Source organism: Echinops telfairi, unplaced genomic scaffold, assembly GCF_000313985.2.
Source record: "Echinops telfairi isolate 266 unplaced genomic scaffold, ASM31398v2 ScPeMD7_17;HRSCAF=63, whole genome shotgun sequence".
Classification (NCBI taxonomy): domain Eukaryota; kingdom Metazoa; phylum Chordata; class Mammalia; order Afrosoricida; family Tenrecidae; genus Echinops; species Echinops telfairi.
The window spans coordinates 805,181-820,862 of NW_022103914.1; the positions used below are offsets into that span (position 1 = coordinate 805,181).

The window sequence follows — 15,682 nt, forward strand, 5'->3', positions numbered from 1 at the left end:
CGGATGAGGAGGACTTCGCCGAGGCTGAGAACAACCTGAACGAGCTCATCTCGGAGTACCAGCAGGACCAGGATGCCACTGACAAAGAGGAGCGTGATTTGGGGAAGGAGGCAGAAGAGGAGGCTTAAGGTGGAGTCCCAGCACCCCAGGTTTGTCAGTTCCCTCTGCCTTCTTCCTCAGTTGCCCCTTTCCTCTCCCTCAGAATTCTGCTTCTCATTTCTTTCATTTTCCTCCCCCTTGAGGAGGCTCTAGAACATTTCCTGGCACAAAACAGGCACTCAATAAAGTCTTGTTGTTTGTTGAATGTCTCCTCTCTTTTTCCACTGTGAGAAACTTAAGATTTCTGCCGTTCTGGGTAACCCTGTGTTTCCTCCTAGCACCTACTGCTCCCTTCTGTGTGATTCATCACTTCTGTCTGTTTTCTAGGTCCTTCTCCAGGAAGCTGGGTCTCATCCAGACCCTATTTAGAACCGTGTGCTCTAAGCCCAGATGGCCGCCAGCCTCTCTGCCCAAGGGACGAGGCCATGACAGCTAAGGGTTAAGGGAACCAAGTTAGCTCATTGCAGGTACAAGTCACTAGAAGAAGAGGCTGGCGTTGTTTTTAAGGAGGGGACTCCAGCTACTTCAGATATCCCCTGCTCCTCTCAGGCGAGGTGCTGACAGTATTATTTCCATTTTCATTTTTCCTCCAAGCTGTCCTGAGCTCCCTGCTTCCTCTGGAGGGTCTGCTCCACATGCCCAAACAGGATCCTTTCCTCTCCCACTTCCCTTCCCCCCGACTTTGGATGCCCCTTCCCCTGGCTTAGGAAGGAGGAACACAGACCAGCCTCCAAGCCCTCAGAAAGACCTTCCCTAGCCCCACAGTAGCTGAAAAGTAATGAAGTGCTAACAAACTTCACCTGCCCAGGTGAGGCGTGTACTGCTACCTCCAGGTCTGAATCAATTCCCCAGAGGAGTTGGGAACAGGACCGGAAACTCCTCTCTTCCACTTGTTCTACTGCCTTTTAAGTGTTCTATCCTCGCTTCTCTCCTGCCCTCCCCTGCCCCGTTCTCGACTTTAGATTTCTATTTGTGTTGAACTTGTTGCTTTTTCTTCATACGGAAAAGATGACATTGCCCCAAGAGCCAAAAATAAAACAGAAAAATAAATAAATAAAAAGGTTTTTAGTGGCTTATGTCTTATAAATGGACTGCCTCTTCCTTCTTTCTAGTCTATCAGTCTAGAAACCTGCTGAAACCTGTCCCCCACGGGTGATCTGTTGGTATTTGAAATACCAGTGGAAAAGCATTCAGCAACACAGCAATATACAAGCCACTCACAGTATGACAGACTGACAGATGGGTAGTGGTCACACAAGATTAGGGAGATTCTACTGGACACTTCTCACTGACCAAGGGGAGCATCCATGGAAAATTTCAGCTGGAGAGCCACGGTCTGAAGAATCCCAAACCTTATGGCCAAAGGAAAGGATACGAGGGGGTCTTAAGTGAATCTGCAGCTGACACCCCAGTTCGGTTGAAGCAGTCTCCCTTCGAAAACACAGCTGAATTCTCCATGTATCTCCATCTATCAGAGTCATTGTGGGAGAGACATTGACCTTCTGCTTCCCCCTTTGTCCTCTGGGGAAAGAGCTGAGCCACGCCTTTCCGAAACAAGAGTGACGGCCAAGTGATCCTACCTGATAGCTCATCAAAAGCTGTTACTCCAAGATCCTATAAAAATAAGAATGGTCTTTTAAAAAATTGAAAGCAAATGACTGCAGATTACTATAACAATATAGCATATGTTTAATAAATAGAAACAACAGAAACGCTGCGAAAAGCACTACGTTGCCGTAAGGGTGATTCTTCATCTGTGTATCTGAAACCTTTGAATGCTGACTATTCCAGCACACACTGACCAGTTTCCCTAGGGACCAGAGCACCTCCACCCAGGGTGAGATCAAGGGACGGGGGTGACAAGGCCCGAGATCACAGACTAAGATGATGATTCAAAGACTGGCCAACACGCTGGCCCCAAGCTCCAAGGACTCGGAGAGCGTCTCTAGATTGAAGACAGAAACCCCATCACTTATTCCTGGTCACCCAGCAATAAGCGTCCACTCGCAACTGCCCATTTCATGGCACGGGCTTTGATGTGGTACGCGCCAGGTGAACAATCAAAATGCTTTTTCTTTATTTCCTTTCTTTTCTTTCCCTCCCCTCACTTTCCTCCATCCTGTAAAAGCCAAATTTCTGGGTGAGGGAAGAGAAAGTGCTGTTGAGATCGTTTTTCAACCATCATCCATCCTCATGTACACTGTTGCTTAGATTAGCACCAGGTGGACTTTGGAGTTACCATTTCCCTACATGGGTGTCAATCAAACGTAGCAGGGAGAACACTTTAGGGGGACTATTCTAAAATGAGAATGTTAGGTATGACGGAAACCCCCAGATTTCGTGCTGTTCTAGGAAGAATCATCTCTATGCTGATTCAGGTTGATGAGTTATAGACGTTTATGCTTTTTACCTCATAGGAGTCCATCCTCCAGGATCCTGGGGCCTTTCAAGGTGTGTGCTCTCGGTTGCGTTTCTGAATGGACAGTGCTGGTCCCAGGTATGATGGCCCACTTCTAGAGATGGATAGAAAAGATGCAAGAAACAGCTTGTTTGGGTAATTTGGTAGAAATACACTGACCAAGGACTGAACATGATTTGGGCTCTCTATGTGATTTGGGCACATTGGCGACTGTGCACACGCTGCTTTTCTGTTCCTAATATTGCTAGCCCCCTAGGTCCTCCACAGAGGTTCTGGTTAGAATAATGCAGTAAGCTTAGAGACAAGAAAGAGCCGTATGGGATGATGGAACAGGGAGCGCCTTCTGGAGGACAGACTTGAGCCCAGCCTTGAGGGATGAAGGCGAGTCCTGCCTCTTTAGTAGAGGATGATGATACAGAGTAGTGGGATTAAGCACAGCGTCCTAAGAGCTGTGAGGATACCAGGCTCAGGAGTGCACAAAGACCACCGGGGGGAAGGGGGGGGTTGTATTTGATAAAAGAGGAAACTGTACCAGAAGTGTATCTTGCTGAGATGGTGATAAATAACCTTCATCTAGCTAGTTAGTAAGTGAGTATCTGGTAATAAATCAGAAATGCCAGGAAAATGTATAATGATGTTTTCATATAATAATAAGCCCACTGCCACGTGGTTGATTCCAGCTCATAGCAACCCGATGGGACAGGGAGTAGGCACCTTAGGATTTCTGAGGCTGTAAACCTTTATGGGAGTGGATGATCTCTTCTTTCTCCCGTGGGGTGGCTTGTGGGTTTGAACTGCTGACCTTGTGGTTAGCAGCCCAATATTTCACCCCCTATGCCACCAAGGCTCCCTTGCTGTACAATCCACAATCCGAAACCAAACCCATTGGCACTGAGTTGCTGCCAATTCATAGCAACTGTTGCAGGCCATTAAGACTCAGCCTTGAAACGGCTGAGAAGATATCAACCCAGGTGTCAGTATCTGCTGTTTGCGTCTGCAGTTTGACACTGAGACTAAGAAAAAGAACAAAGATGTGTGCAAGTTCTGGGAAAACAGAATGTTCCATTTTTATCAAAGACTCCTTGACTTGGCAGAATATAGAATTTCTGATATATTGTGATAATAGACTAATTATAACCCTGGGTTGTTTCTGCATGTATAAAAGGCAGATGTAGAATAAACTCGGGGCTTCATTATTCACTGTTGCCCTCCCAATACTTTCTGTCTCTTTTTTCCCTTAATCGTCACTCCCCCTTTCAGGACCATTCGACTCGTCGGCAGGCTCCGACAAGCAAGCCTGTGCTGGGTTCCTGGGGCGGTGAATCCTTATGAGAGCGTTTAGCTTCATCTTTCTCCCCAGGATCGGCTGGTTGGCTGCACCTGGCTTTCCAAATAATAGGTAGCAATGAAAGAATGTGACCTTTTTGAAGCATGATAATGAAAATATTTTATGATACTTTGTCCATACATGTTACCATCGTTAGGCTGCTGAAATGATTCTGACGGTCTTTGTATTAGAAACATTTTGTAAAACGACCTCCCGCACCCAGGCTCCTTCACGAGTTACATTTCCACTCATATGAGGCAGAGTAGAACTGCCCCTTGGGGTTTCCAAGGCTTCAGTCTTTATGGAAGTGGATTGCTGTATCTTTTCCCCACGGAACTGCTGCTGGTTTCAAACGCAGACCTTTTCCACAGGGCTCTCTGAGCACGGTCCTGTTTAGGTGTTGAGAAAAAGTACAATCCTGCAGTAGGCATTTTGGCCTCCAGAGGGCCCTGCTGTTTTCACAAAAGAAGACAGGCTTTGGTGACTGCGTGGTACTGTGTTTCTAGGAAACTTTCATTTTAGATGTAATTATACTTGTTCTTCTTTTCAGACCAGTCTCAAAAGCCCAGTGACAGAGTTGGCAGCGGTAATGGCATCCATTTAAACAAAAGAAACTAGAAACAAGAGGCACAGAGCCCAAAATATTCCCTCTCTTGCCTTTTAGAAGCAAAAATAATTACAACAAAACCTTCCCAACTTTCCATCACTGGTTCCTATCCTGGACTCTATGCCCGTGCTATACCCCCATTTCAGAGGGCATTTTCTACTATGCTAATGGACATGATTAATGTGAGACTAAGACCTGACTTTAGTAGAGGTTTCGAACCCAGCCACACCCTTTTCTTTTTTCTTTTTAATGCTAGACTATGTTGCTTTTTAGTTATTTATTTTACTATTGGTTTGTTGTACACCCTTTTCCTTTGGGCATCTTTAGACTGTGCCTAGTAAAAGGTGTGAATCAACCACACCCTTTGTTCCTTTGGGGGCGTCTTTCTACTTTATAAGCTCACCCCATGGTGTTGATGCCAACTCACGGTGACCCCGTAGGGCAGAGTGGAATGGCTGCTGGGAGTTTCTGAGACTGTAACTATTCAGGGGAGTAGAAAGTCTTGTCTTCCTCCCACAGAGAGGCTGGTGGTTTTGAACTGCTCACCACAAGGATGCCTTTTACTTTACTGCAAGGTATGATTTCAGACACCACCCTTCATTTTCCTTGGGGTATGGTTGTCTAAAAGACAAATCACACCTCCGTCAAAGCTCTTCCTCACTATATAAGAGCCATCTGGGGCACAGAAGAAAAACCCAGCACCATTTAGAAAAGCATGTCAGAGATCTGTCTCAAGTGGCAGAGGCAGCTGTAAACCAGATGCATTAGCAACTGTGGCACAGAGGCTCAGAGGAGCAGCACTGAGACGATGGGGTACCTTCCCTTCATCTAGCCCAAGACAGGGGGACAGGTGGCCTGGCTTCCTAGTCCCATGGAGAGAAAGGCCTCCGTGACTGACTCTGTGGCTGAGCCTGAAGACCAGAGAGACTTGGCTGCTGGCTTGAGGAGACCAGTGACTGTATCCTTACTGTTTGCTGATCCTAACATGTGGCAACCTCTTAACTTCCCTAATGACCCCCCTAAGTGTGACTCTTCTCTGTGAGTTTTTGAACCCAGCACAGAAGTAGAGCAGCGTGGGAAGAATGGTTGGTGTCAGAATCAGTAAAGAAGGATGGAGCAGGCAGCCTGGCCCGCCCAACCTCATGGCTACAGGGAAGCCCGAGGAAGTCAGCTGTGTCCACCTCCATTGCTGCTCCCACCAGTCCCATACTTATCATCACTACTATTATAAACAATATTGTAACGAACAACCTTGAGCATAAGTCGCTTAACCGGGGCACTGATATATTAGGGGCAAATTCTTAGATTTTTGAACTGCAAATATATGTATATATATTTGAACTGCAATATTAGGGGCAAATTCTTAGATTTTTTGAACTGCAAATATATATATATCTATTTACCGAGTCAATTCTGAAAGGACTCCCAAATGGCCCTCCATGAGGCCTAATTTCCAGTATGCCAAATCTTCACCTCTTGTCCCACTAACTTCCACTCACACCTGCTTGGAATTCACATCTGTCTGTCCACCTTTTTTCAGTGACCTCTTTCTAAAATGCAAATCCAGCCCACCCCCCTCCTGCTTCCTCTATTCACAACCCTTCAGCACCCTCACCCCTTGGATCTTGAAGCATCCCACCGTCTTGGCCTGCACTGCCCAGTGTGGGCCGCCAGGCACCTGCAGCCATTGAACATAGGGATACGGCTGGTCCCAATCACACGCACAAGGTACATCTGCTAAGTCTTAGTGTGACGAAAGGGAGGGGAGTTTTAACAGGCCCATTAGGCAATTCTTAGAGTCGATTACATGTTGAAATGCATAGGTGTTTGCACTGTTGAGCTAAATAAACACAGCGTCAAGTTCTCTGCCCCTGTTCCTTTGGGTTGAAGGACAGTTAATGAACTATTTTACATTATCCTCGTGGTTGGCATTGGTAGCTTCCGCGGATTTCTACTGGGCAGCATTCAGGTACCTCCTTGCTCTGGGTGCCCTCTCCCCTCTCCTCCCCCCCAGTGCCCCCTCTGTGTTTCAGTCCACAGTGCTCCCTGAGCCTCAGAGCCCCCTGCCTGCTCCCCTTCCACCCTTAATCCTCTTACTGAGATTCTGCAGGAAGCTTCCTCTTGTTTCTTCTAGATGACAAGGTCTGCCTCGGTTCAGGACCTCCTCTCTCCTCTTTATCCCTGGTACACACAGCCGGGGGCCAGAGGAGGAAAAACCAAAATCAAACTCCTGCCACGGAGTCGACAGCGACTCAGAGTGACTCTAGGGGGCAAGAGAGAACTGCCCCTGGGAGCTTCTGAGACCGTCGCTCTTGACTGGCGTAGAAAGCCCTGTTGCTCTCTAGCGGAGCATTGGGTGGTTTCGAACTGTCGACCGGGGGGTTAGCAGCCCAACCACTGTGCTTCCAGGGCCCCTCAGAGGAAGAAAGGAGGGCTGGAAAGACGCAGCAGCGAGTTACAGAATAAAGGTAGAGGGAGGTAACAGGGGAACAAATCTAAATGAAAAACATACACATACAAATACATATATTTGGACGATTCAGATATGAATCGTATTTTAGTTGCAAAAAATGGTAATAACGACAATGAGCACTTAAAAGGATCGTAGCCACGGGGGTTGGGGTTGGCACTTACTTTCTTCGAGGTGGGCATCTGCTGGCACAACCTGGTTTTCGCCCGCTGCCCTCCACCCCCCACCCGAACGAAGGTGCAGGCCAGGGGACTCCGAGGGTGGCCAGAACCCACCTCCTTCCAGCACCCACTGCACGGGGACCTTACTCACCCACGGGCGGCGGCTGGCCGATGGCCGCCAACGGAGGAGGAAGCAGCGGCTCTGCCGGGAACAGGGAGGCGTCTTGGGGAAAGCGAAAGCGAAACCCGGCGGCCCAAGTCCGCGGGGCGGGCCGCGCCGTCGCCCAGTCGCCATCGGGCCGGAGTCGGGGCTGCACGCAGCCATGGCCGCGCCGTCCTGCCCGCCGTCCCCGCTGCTCGTGCGCGTGTCCGAGCCGGGCCCCCGGATGCACCTGAAGCTGGAGAAGTACTTCCAGAGCCGGAGCTCGGGCGGCGGCGAGTGCACGGTGCGGGCGCTGAGCGACAGCACCCCGGACACCTTCCGGGTGGACTTCGCCGAAAGGGCGGGTGAGCTGTGGGCAGCCGGGGTGCGGGTCGGGCCAGGGCTGGACAGGCCAGCCGCTCGGGTTCCCACGGACCCCGGAGAGAGGGCAGAGGAATGGGGTGCTGTCGGAGAGCGCCCAGGCGCGCCGCCCGGGATCCGCTGTGAGCGGCCTGGACACGGATGCTTGCCAATATCCCCATCCTGCCTCTTGCATTTCTCAGCTCTTCCGAGAGCCCACTTTGCACCCCTCCCTCCCGCAAGCCTGCCAGCCACTGTCCCTGTCATTCAGCCAGTCTGCTTCAAAACGGACTGTACAAGGGACCGCAGAGACTGCAGGGAGTGAGGTCTGACTCACAGCCACCCTCTAGGACGGTGTCCAAAGTCCCTGCGCCTTTCCAAGGTGGATGTCTCTATGAGAATAGAAAGCCTCATCTTTCTCCTACGGAGATTTTGAACTGCTGACCTTGGGCTTAGCCAGCAGCTCAACTCATAAAACCCATGACCCCAGTGGCTTATTACAAAAAACTTAGTCTGGCAAAGAGAAGGTAAAACCTCAGGAATCATCCGAAGCCATTATTTCTTGGGTGGACTTTTGAGGACCACAAAAGCAGTGCTGGTAAGTGTTGGCTGTATCCAGAAAGGCCTCCGGAGGCCCTGTCAGCTACCGTGGAACCCCACCCCTGAAGATGAGCACGGCCCACTGTCTGGCTGTCTGTCCTTCCTGCCCTGTCCTAGGAATGTCTGCACACATAGAGTCAGAATTCCCAGCCTACATTTTGATTCACTTTATAAATGGGTGTTTTTTCCTATCATTGAAACGTGAGACTGAGAACGCAGTGTCTGACATAGGACTTCTACTGAGTGGATGATGATAGTCCACATCAGTAAGCTTTCATTGCCGCAGTAGTGAGAATTTAGGGGCCCGCTTAAGGGTTCTCAAGTCCTCCTGTTCAAATCTCTTCTCACTGGCCCTCCAGACCAGCTGCAGTGGGTAGAGCCCTGAGGCATGAATAAAAGGAGGCTTAGGGGAAAGAGTTCCCACTTCTCAATCTCTGTGGGTGTGTTTAATGTCTTTTCTAAAGCTAAGGAGGGAGTGTTGAAAAAAGGAGACCACCAAATTTTGGTGGGAAGCTGCTTTGTGAGCATTTTCCTGGAACCCACTGGAAATCTAATCGAGAAGAGCACCCACCAGCAAAGGTCCTTGTCGGCATCGTCAGGAGCAGAGGTGCTGCCGGGTGAGAAGCATCCCGATGAAGAACCGGTGCCTAGCCCTGTGGATTCCGGTGTGTCCAAGGTGAGTGTTGACAGGAGCCGGGCTTCTGCCTGCAACGTTCTCTGCCAGGCTCCATGACTTCATCGTCATCATTCTTCCAACAGCCATGAGCCAGACTCTGTTTTAGGCATGGAGTCTGGGATTTGGACACACGAGTCAAGGCCCTGCTCTCCTACAGCTTGTGTTGGAGCTACATAGACAGTAAACTAACTACATAAGACATTTCCAGAGAGCGTTGTGTACTAAGAAGAAAACAAAGTGGGGGTTAGCCTTAAAGAGAAACAGGACTAGAGAGGAAGGAGGGGTGGATGGAAAGGATGTATTTCTGACCAGAAATGAGACATAACCTATCTCTCTGATGAGGAGATATTTTTCCTGAGACTTGGAAGATATGGAGCCAGCCATACAAAGAGTCATTCCTTACATTGAATGTCTCTTGGGTGCCAGACACTATCCTGGGAGCTTGGGGTACAGGGCAAGCCCTGCCCTGCTCAAGCTCTGTGGGTCAGCAAACTGGGAGGGACCAGCCTCCACAACCGAATGGGTCCAAGGGTGTGGTTGTGTAATTGAGGAGGTATATTAAAGAGACATCAGACAAGGCAAAGCATGTAAGGGCTCACCTCCGCCATAACTTCAGGAGCCAGGTCCACACAGAGAGAGAGATTGTATTCTCATCATTTTATGTACTCTCGGGGCATGCAAGCCCCTCTAGTTACAGGTAATCACATGCGAAACAGGAAGGGGACGGGTTAAGGGTATACACACAATAGGAGGGGCAGGCACTAGAGTCACACATGTGACAGGAAGGTGCATCCTTAAAAAGATGGGTGAATTCTAGAGTCAAGATGGCAGCCCTAACCTCCTTCGTCTCCGAGCAGGGAGCAGGCTTGACCTTAGATGTCTTTGAGCTTTTCTGCAGGGGATCAAGCTAAAATTCTTATCAGAAGGCAGTGGGCCTTACTTAGGGTGGAACAGACAAGAGGGTCTGATTGCTTTTGATGGCAGACAATCTTCAGACAGATCACTTTCAAGCAGTTGACCTTCAAGAGTATAATACATGACCTTCATGTGTTTGCAAACAGCACCTTAAATTTGGCATATCATTATTAGGCATTATTATAAAAGGGGAATGACTTTTACTTAGGACACTGACTGGAACACATCTCCAACTTACAAATGTGAAGGTTCCCTCCACAGGAGCCCTGGCCTCCCAGACTCCTTAACATATGAATGTTGAGAGTTTGTCCTCATATACTCTTCCCGGTTTCCAGTTTCCCACATCCAGCTCCTGAATTAAGGGTCCAGAGGCACCTTACTCCAGTAAGCCTCAGCTGGAAGGCACTCAGCTCTACTTCCATGGCTCAGCACGCCCAACTTCTGGAATTAAGAGCCCAGAGGCACCCCACTCTGCAAGCCAGCCTCCTGCACAGAAGCACTCAGCTTTACTTGTTTGGTGGGGTGGGGGGAGCCCACCACTCTGCTCCATGGTCTGGCTCCCAGTTCTGCTGCTGCTCCTCTGATGGTATAGCTGTCATATGGATCCAAGAGGTTCACTGCACAGGGATCTCAGGTCCAGAGGACCCGCTCCGCTCTTGGCTCTTGCTGGTAATGAGATCCTTCTGCTGCTCAGAGGGTTCATTTTATACACAGCCGGATGGCACTCCCGGGAATCCTTTTCACAGTTACTTACAGGTAAATCTTACCAGTATTTCCCCCCACCCTCTTCCCAGATCTATGCAGGGAAAGGTCGTTTGATTGGAGGTAGAGACTTTGTCTAGAAGAGCCACATTATATAACTCACTGCCCCTACAATTATATGCCATTTGCCTCTGTCCTGATTGTCCTCATTTGGTGTGTCTATCTTATATTGGAGCCTCTGACAGCCAGGATTTATAGGGCCCAGCCACCATGCAAGTAGGCAGATGTTCAGCTGGAACCAAAGGGCTGGTGGTGGTGGTGAGAGTGCTGGTGAAGACAGGGAAAACATCTGCCAGGAAAATACATCTTCCTTCAACGTGGGAGCTCTAGTTCAGGCTCACGGATCTTTGAAGACTCACAGCAACTCACCCAGAGAACAAGCCACTTCCTCCACTCTTCTCGCTGAGGTCACACAGAGTTGACACCCAGACTTCTTCTCCAGACAGCTTTTTAAAAAGGCTCCTGCCTAGGCCCCACTGCAGGCCACTCACTTCAGCAGCTTGAGAGTCGAGAGAGACGGGGCTTTGGCATGACTTCCAAGCTCTTCGGGTGACTCTGGCGTGTAGGCTGAGAACCTGTGCACTGTACCACGTCACATCCTCTGCAAAGACTGGCTAGAAGTCACGCCTTTTATTAAACAGATTTTGGGAGGCATATAATTCACAAACCACACAATTCAATAGTACAGACATATCACAAAGAGTCGTAGAGCCGTCACCACAATCAACCTTAGAACATGTTCTTCATCCTTGTACTCAATATTAGTTCCCCTTTCCCTCCAACTTCCCCGGATGTACCTCGTAGGAAACATGAATTCATTTATTGCCTCTATAGATTTACCCAGGTTGGGTTTCCTATAAAGAAAGACATTTCAAAAACAACAACACACTGACAACAATAACAAACACCTCAATCAAAAAAAGAAGGCAGGAAATATTAAAAACTAGAAAAACAAGAACCAAAAAAACTAGGACAAATTTACAAGGGGTTCAAAAGGAGATCAAGTGATAAGGTGATCGATTTTAACCTTGCTGCCTCTGCCGTGATCGCTTTTGAAGGCCCTCTGCATGACAGCAAGGCTATTCATGCCTCTAAATTCCTCCAAAGGCATTTATCAGAGGCTCATCCACGTGTATTTCCCCCTCCCTTTTTTTAAAAAATGGAAACAACCTTAAGATGAGTCCGAAGACGCCCCATCAAGGTACCCAGTGTGGTTATGTCTTCAGTCTCCAGGTATTTTCCTGGATCATTGGATGTCTGATGTGGGAGAGATTTTATTTGTCCCTTTTTAAATTCCAGATCTTTCTTGCTGTCACAGCTGACCTGAACTGTCACCTGCTCTCTAAAGAACTGAGGGAACACATAAGGACTCTCTGCCCCCAGGTCCAACAAACGGAGGGTCTCCATGGGATTGAGAAGGTGTACGGTGACTTCAAGGATATTGAAAGAATCTATCGATTCTTGAGTGAGCGGCTGCTGGAAAGTGAGCCAATCTCGGAGGCTTCCCCTGGAGCCACAGAGAAGGGGCACCCCGGTCAGTGGGACTGGAACCACGCAGTTTCTCCTGAACCACAAACCAGGAAAGAAGAGAAAAGTACCTGTTTTACAGTTTCCTTGCCTCTCTTCGAATACTTCCAGTATACTTGTCCTGGTAAAATTCAAATGATAGAGACAAAATTTGGCATCAACATCAACATTGGGACAAGTTCTCCAAATATGGTCTCTGTAGACTTCACCTCCAGCCAATCAGGAGACCTCGAAGGGGCCCGGGAATTGTTTGCCTCTGAATTTCAGAATGTCATGCAATCTCTAAAGCAGGAGACTGTCCCTGTAGTAGACGGTAAGAAGCCAAATGAAATCAAACAAGAATTAAACCATCGGTTTAAAAAACTCCTTATAAAGGAGAAAGACAGGGAATTAATTCTTCTTGGGCCCCAAGATGACATCTTGGCTGCCACAGAATTTCTTGTCTCCCAGGTCTCTAAGCGCCCTGTCAAGACACCTGTGAAAATATCGGCTCCCAAGGGCAAGAAGAATGGAATTGAAGTCGACACTGTCCACTATAAGCTCTTAGAAGATGAATTGCGGCAGGAGATAGTAACGATAGACAGAAAATACAACACTTGCTGCAAGGCTTTTGAAAAAACACAGAATGCTCAAAAAACCTGTATTCAGTTTGACCCCAAGGACAAGGAGGTCGATCTGTCCATGCATGCATGTGCGAGCTTCATCGATGCCTATCAGCAGGTCTCTGGGATGCTGATAAGAGAAGTTCTCTCGTTGACACTTTTGGGCAAGGACAGAAAATACTTACTTGGGACTAAGTTTGTTGATGACTTTAGGAAAATGCATCCACATATACATTTTGTGATAACCCAAGAGTCGATGATTCTGACTGGTTTGCCAAACCACCTTACAAAGGCCACGCAGTATTTCTCTGAGAGAGAAAAGAGAGAGGCAAGGCCTCTGTTGGTCCAGGAGAAATGGAACATGGATAATGAGACGGCAGTGGACATCGATAGAAAGAGTTCCAAAGCATCCCCTCCTCCATTGATGGGATCTGCCAGTTCTGGGGCCTCTGGCGGGGACAAAGAGGAAGACAACATATGTAGCATTTGTAGGGACATCATTACGAACAAGAAAGTGCTACCAAAATGCAAGCATGAATTCTGCACCCGTTGTATTGACAAAGCCATGACCTATAAGCCGACTTGTCCTGTGTGCTTGACCTTCTACGGTGTCCAGACAGGGAATCAGCCAGAGGGAACCATGACTGTCACCAAGCTATCACAAAGTCTTCCAGGTTATAAATCTTATGAAACCATTAAGATTTGTTATAAAATGATCGGAGGCATCCAAACAGTAAGTATTTCTGAGTTCCTGGGTTTCTATCCACTATACTGGGACCCCTAGAACAAAATGGACTGACCGGTTGCTTACTTAACGTTTTTCCCGGGAATTATTTCCAGGGCCGTATGCAAGGGCTTGAAAGGGTGCTAAACTCATAATGCTTGTTTACAAGTATCTTTCTTGCCTATTGTTTAAGGCAGAGAACGGGTAGATGAGTAGGAATTAGGAAAGGGGAGGCCCAGAGGGTGGCTAGTGTGCCCAGCATGAGTCTAGGGAAAGAGAGAAATGGGAATTACTGGGGATACAAACAAATCTTCAGTACTATGTTTTGGTTTTGTTTGTTAATACTCTATTTGCTAAAGACACATGTAAAAATCAATATATATGTTAAAATTCAGACAGGGCGTGCTTTGATGTGACATTTTCTTATTTTCATATAGAAAGATCACCCAAACCCAGGGAGGACATATAGTGCAACAGTTCGAAATGCATACTTGCCTGATAATGAGGAAGGAAGGGACGTCTTGAGAATGCTTCGTACAGCCTTTGAACGAAAGCTGATCTTTACAGTGGGGCAGTCCCAAACAACAGGAGCCTCGAGTGCCATTACATGGAATGATATCCACCACAAGACATCCATGGACGGGGGACCCCAATGGTGAGAGAGAGCATACTGCAGCAGAATGGCTGAGAGGGGCGCTGCAGGCACCACGGTCAAGCATTCCGTTGCTAATCAAGTCAGCAGATCGAACCTACCAGCTCTACTCCATGGGAGAAGGAGATGGCAGTCTCCTTGCGGAAAGGTTACAGCCCCAGACACCCTCTGGGACAGTTCTAGTCTGTCCTGTAGAGTGTCTCTATGAGTCAGAATTGACTTCATAGCAGTGGGTTTAGTTGAACAGAAGTTTGAGATTGTGAAAAATGGCAATTTAAAGGTGTGGCTGTCAGGAGGGTTTAGGACGGTCAGTCCTGAAGGAAAGTGGCCCATAGAGTATACTGTGTATAGGGTAACTTAAGGAGAGTCACTGCCTACTATGTACTGAACAATGAAACAAGCCTCGTTGGAAGCCAGGTGCTGGGCACCCGGTGAGGCTCACTCACAATCATGGGACTTAGAGCTGCACATTGAGTCCTTGTAAGTCATCTGCCCTCAGCATTGCTAGGGAATGGTCACACCTGAAGGTTAAATCCTCAGGTGACTAAGTGCTGCTGTACAAATTCTTAAGAACCATGGGTGTGGACGCTTAACGGGGTTTTGTTTTTACAGTTTTGGCTATCCCGACCCGCTTTACCTGAGCCGAGTCAAAGAGGAGCTGAAGGCAAAAGGAATTCTGTAAGAAGACAGCTGGAAGGATGTCTTGACCTGCCTTTCAAAAGATATTTGAGGAGGCAGAGTAGATACACCAATCTAGCACATTAAGTCTACTCTTTTGTTTTTTTAATTGACGTCAAGAAGTGGTTTGTGTAAAAGTAAGAAGCTGCAAGCCTGTCATTTCAGGAGTGTTGCTTCTCGGGGTGGACAAAAGCCCAAAGCAGCAGTACGATTTTGCTGAGAGGTGTCATGCCTCCTCCTTGTGTGCTCCCTGGGTGTGAAAGGCATGTGGCTGTGGCCTTGACGTGCTGTTTACACGCTTTCCATCAGACCTCGAGCTGTCGATTTGCACTGTCATCTCTAGGGTGGCCCGGTAATGTTTTGTTTGGTTGTTTTTTTAAATCCCTACCTGTGAAAGTGATGAAAGGAAATCCTAATGAGAAAAGATTCAAAAACGAGGCTTGGATTATGGACAATTAGAGATGCGCGTCCCCATCCTCCAACCATGGCTGGAGAAGAAGCCAGGAGTCAAGATTGAACCACCTTTGGTAATAAAAGGAAAAGGGGTGTTATTATTTTTTTTGAAAGAGATTTTTGAGGGCACATAATCCACCTATCGATAGTTCAATATTTCAATAATATCAAGAAGAGTTATGCAATCATCACCACCATCAGCTTTAGAATGTTTTATTCTTTTTTGTGTTCATTGTCACTAGCTCTCCATTTTCCCTGACCTCCCTTGTCAGGTCCCCAAGAATCCAGTCTCGGTAGATTCACCCATCCAGCATTTCATCTACTAAAACACATACAAAAACAAGCTAACAAGCATAACAAAGTAAAATAGGGGCAAACCTCCATGGAAAAGAAAGCTGAAAATATTAAAAACTAGCACAAAATTAAAATGGGTCAAAAGGGAGATCCATGATAAGGTGTTACATTTTAACCTGGCTGCACCTGAAAAGGCTCTTCTTTTTAGTGAGCG

General features: G+C 47.8%; 2 protein-coding genes across 5 annotated transcripts in view; one reads left to right on the top strand and one right to left on the bottom strand.

The window, feature by feature from the left end:
• PARP9 (poly(ADP-ribose) polymerase family member 9) overlaps positions 1-7,301 on the bottom strand; it is a 40,840-nt gene extending 33,539 nt beyond the window's left edge. Inside the window, exons 1-4 of one of the 4 annotated variants that reach the window (XM_045287546.1) lie at positions 7,235-7,254; positions 6,550-6,633; positions 2,510-2,612; positions 1,680-1,713 (exon numbers count right to left, since the gene is read on the bottom strand). In XM_045287546.1, the coding sequence (XP_045143481.1) occupies positions 1,680-1,713; positions 2,510-2,524 (49 nt within the window). In that variant the 5' untranslated portion in view covers positions 2,525-2,612; positions 6,550-6,633; positions 7,235-7,254. Of the gene's footprint in view, positions 1-1,598; positions 1,714-2,509; positions 2,613-6,549; positions 6,634-7,234 lie in introns of those variants that run through there. The other 3 variants (XM_045287548.1, XM_045287547.1, XM_045287549.1) reach the window with 3 other exon arrangements.
• A 105-nt stretch (positions 7,302-7,406) lies between these two features.
• DTX3L (deltex E3 ubiquitin ligase 3L) lies at positions 7,407-15,362 on the top strand. Its single transcript, XM_004712305.2, has 5 exons — positions 7,407-7,590; positions 8,650-8,861; positions 11,838-13,400; positions 13,829-14,046; positions 14,656-15,362. Exons 1-5 carry the CDS (start codon positions 7,407-7,409, stop codon positions 14,723-14,725), a joined length of 2,247 nt encoding a protein of 748 aa, XP_004712362.1. The 3' UTR covers positions 14,726-15,362.
• The last annotated feature ends 320 nt before the right edge of the window (positions 15,363-15,682 follow it).

Coding starts and splice junctions, on each gene's coding strand:
- DTX3L (XM_004712305.2), top strand. CDS start 7,407: ATGGCCGCGCCGTCCTGCCCGCCGTCCCCGCTGCTCGTGCGCGTGTCC. Junction 7,591..8,649: donor GGACTTCGCCGAAAGGGCGG/GTGAGCTGTGGG, acceptor TCTTTTCTAAAG/CTAAGGAGGGAGTGTTGAAA. Junction 14,047..14,655: donor ATGGACGGGGGACCCCAATG/GTGAGAGAGAGC, acceptor TTGTTTTTACAG/TTTTGGCTATCCCGACCCGC.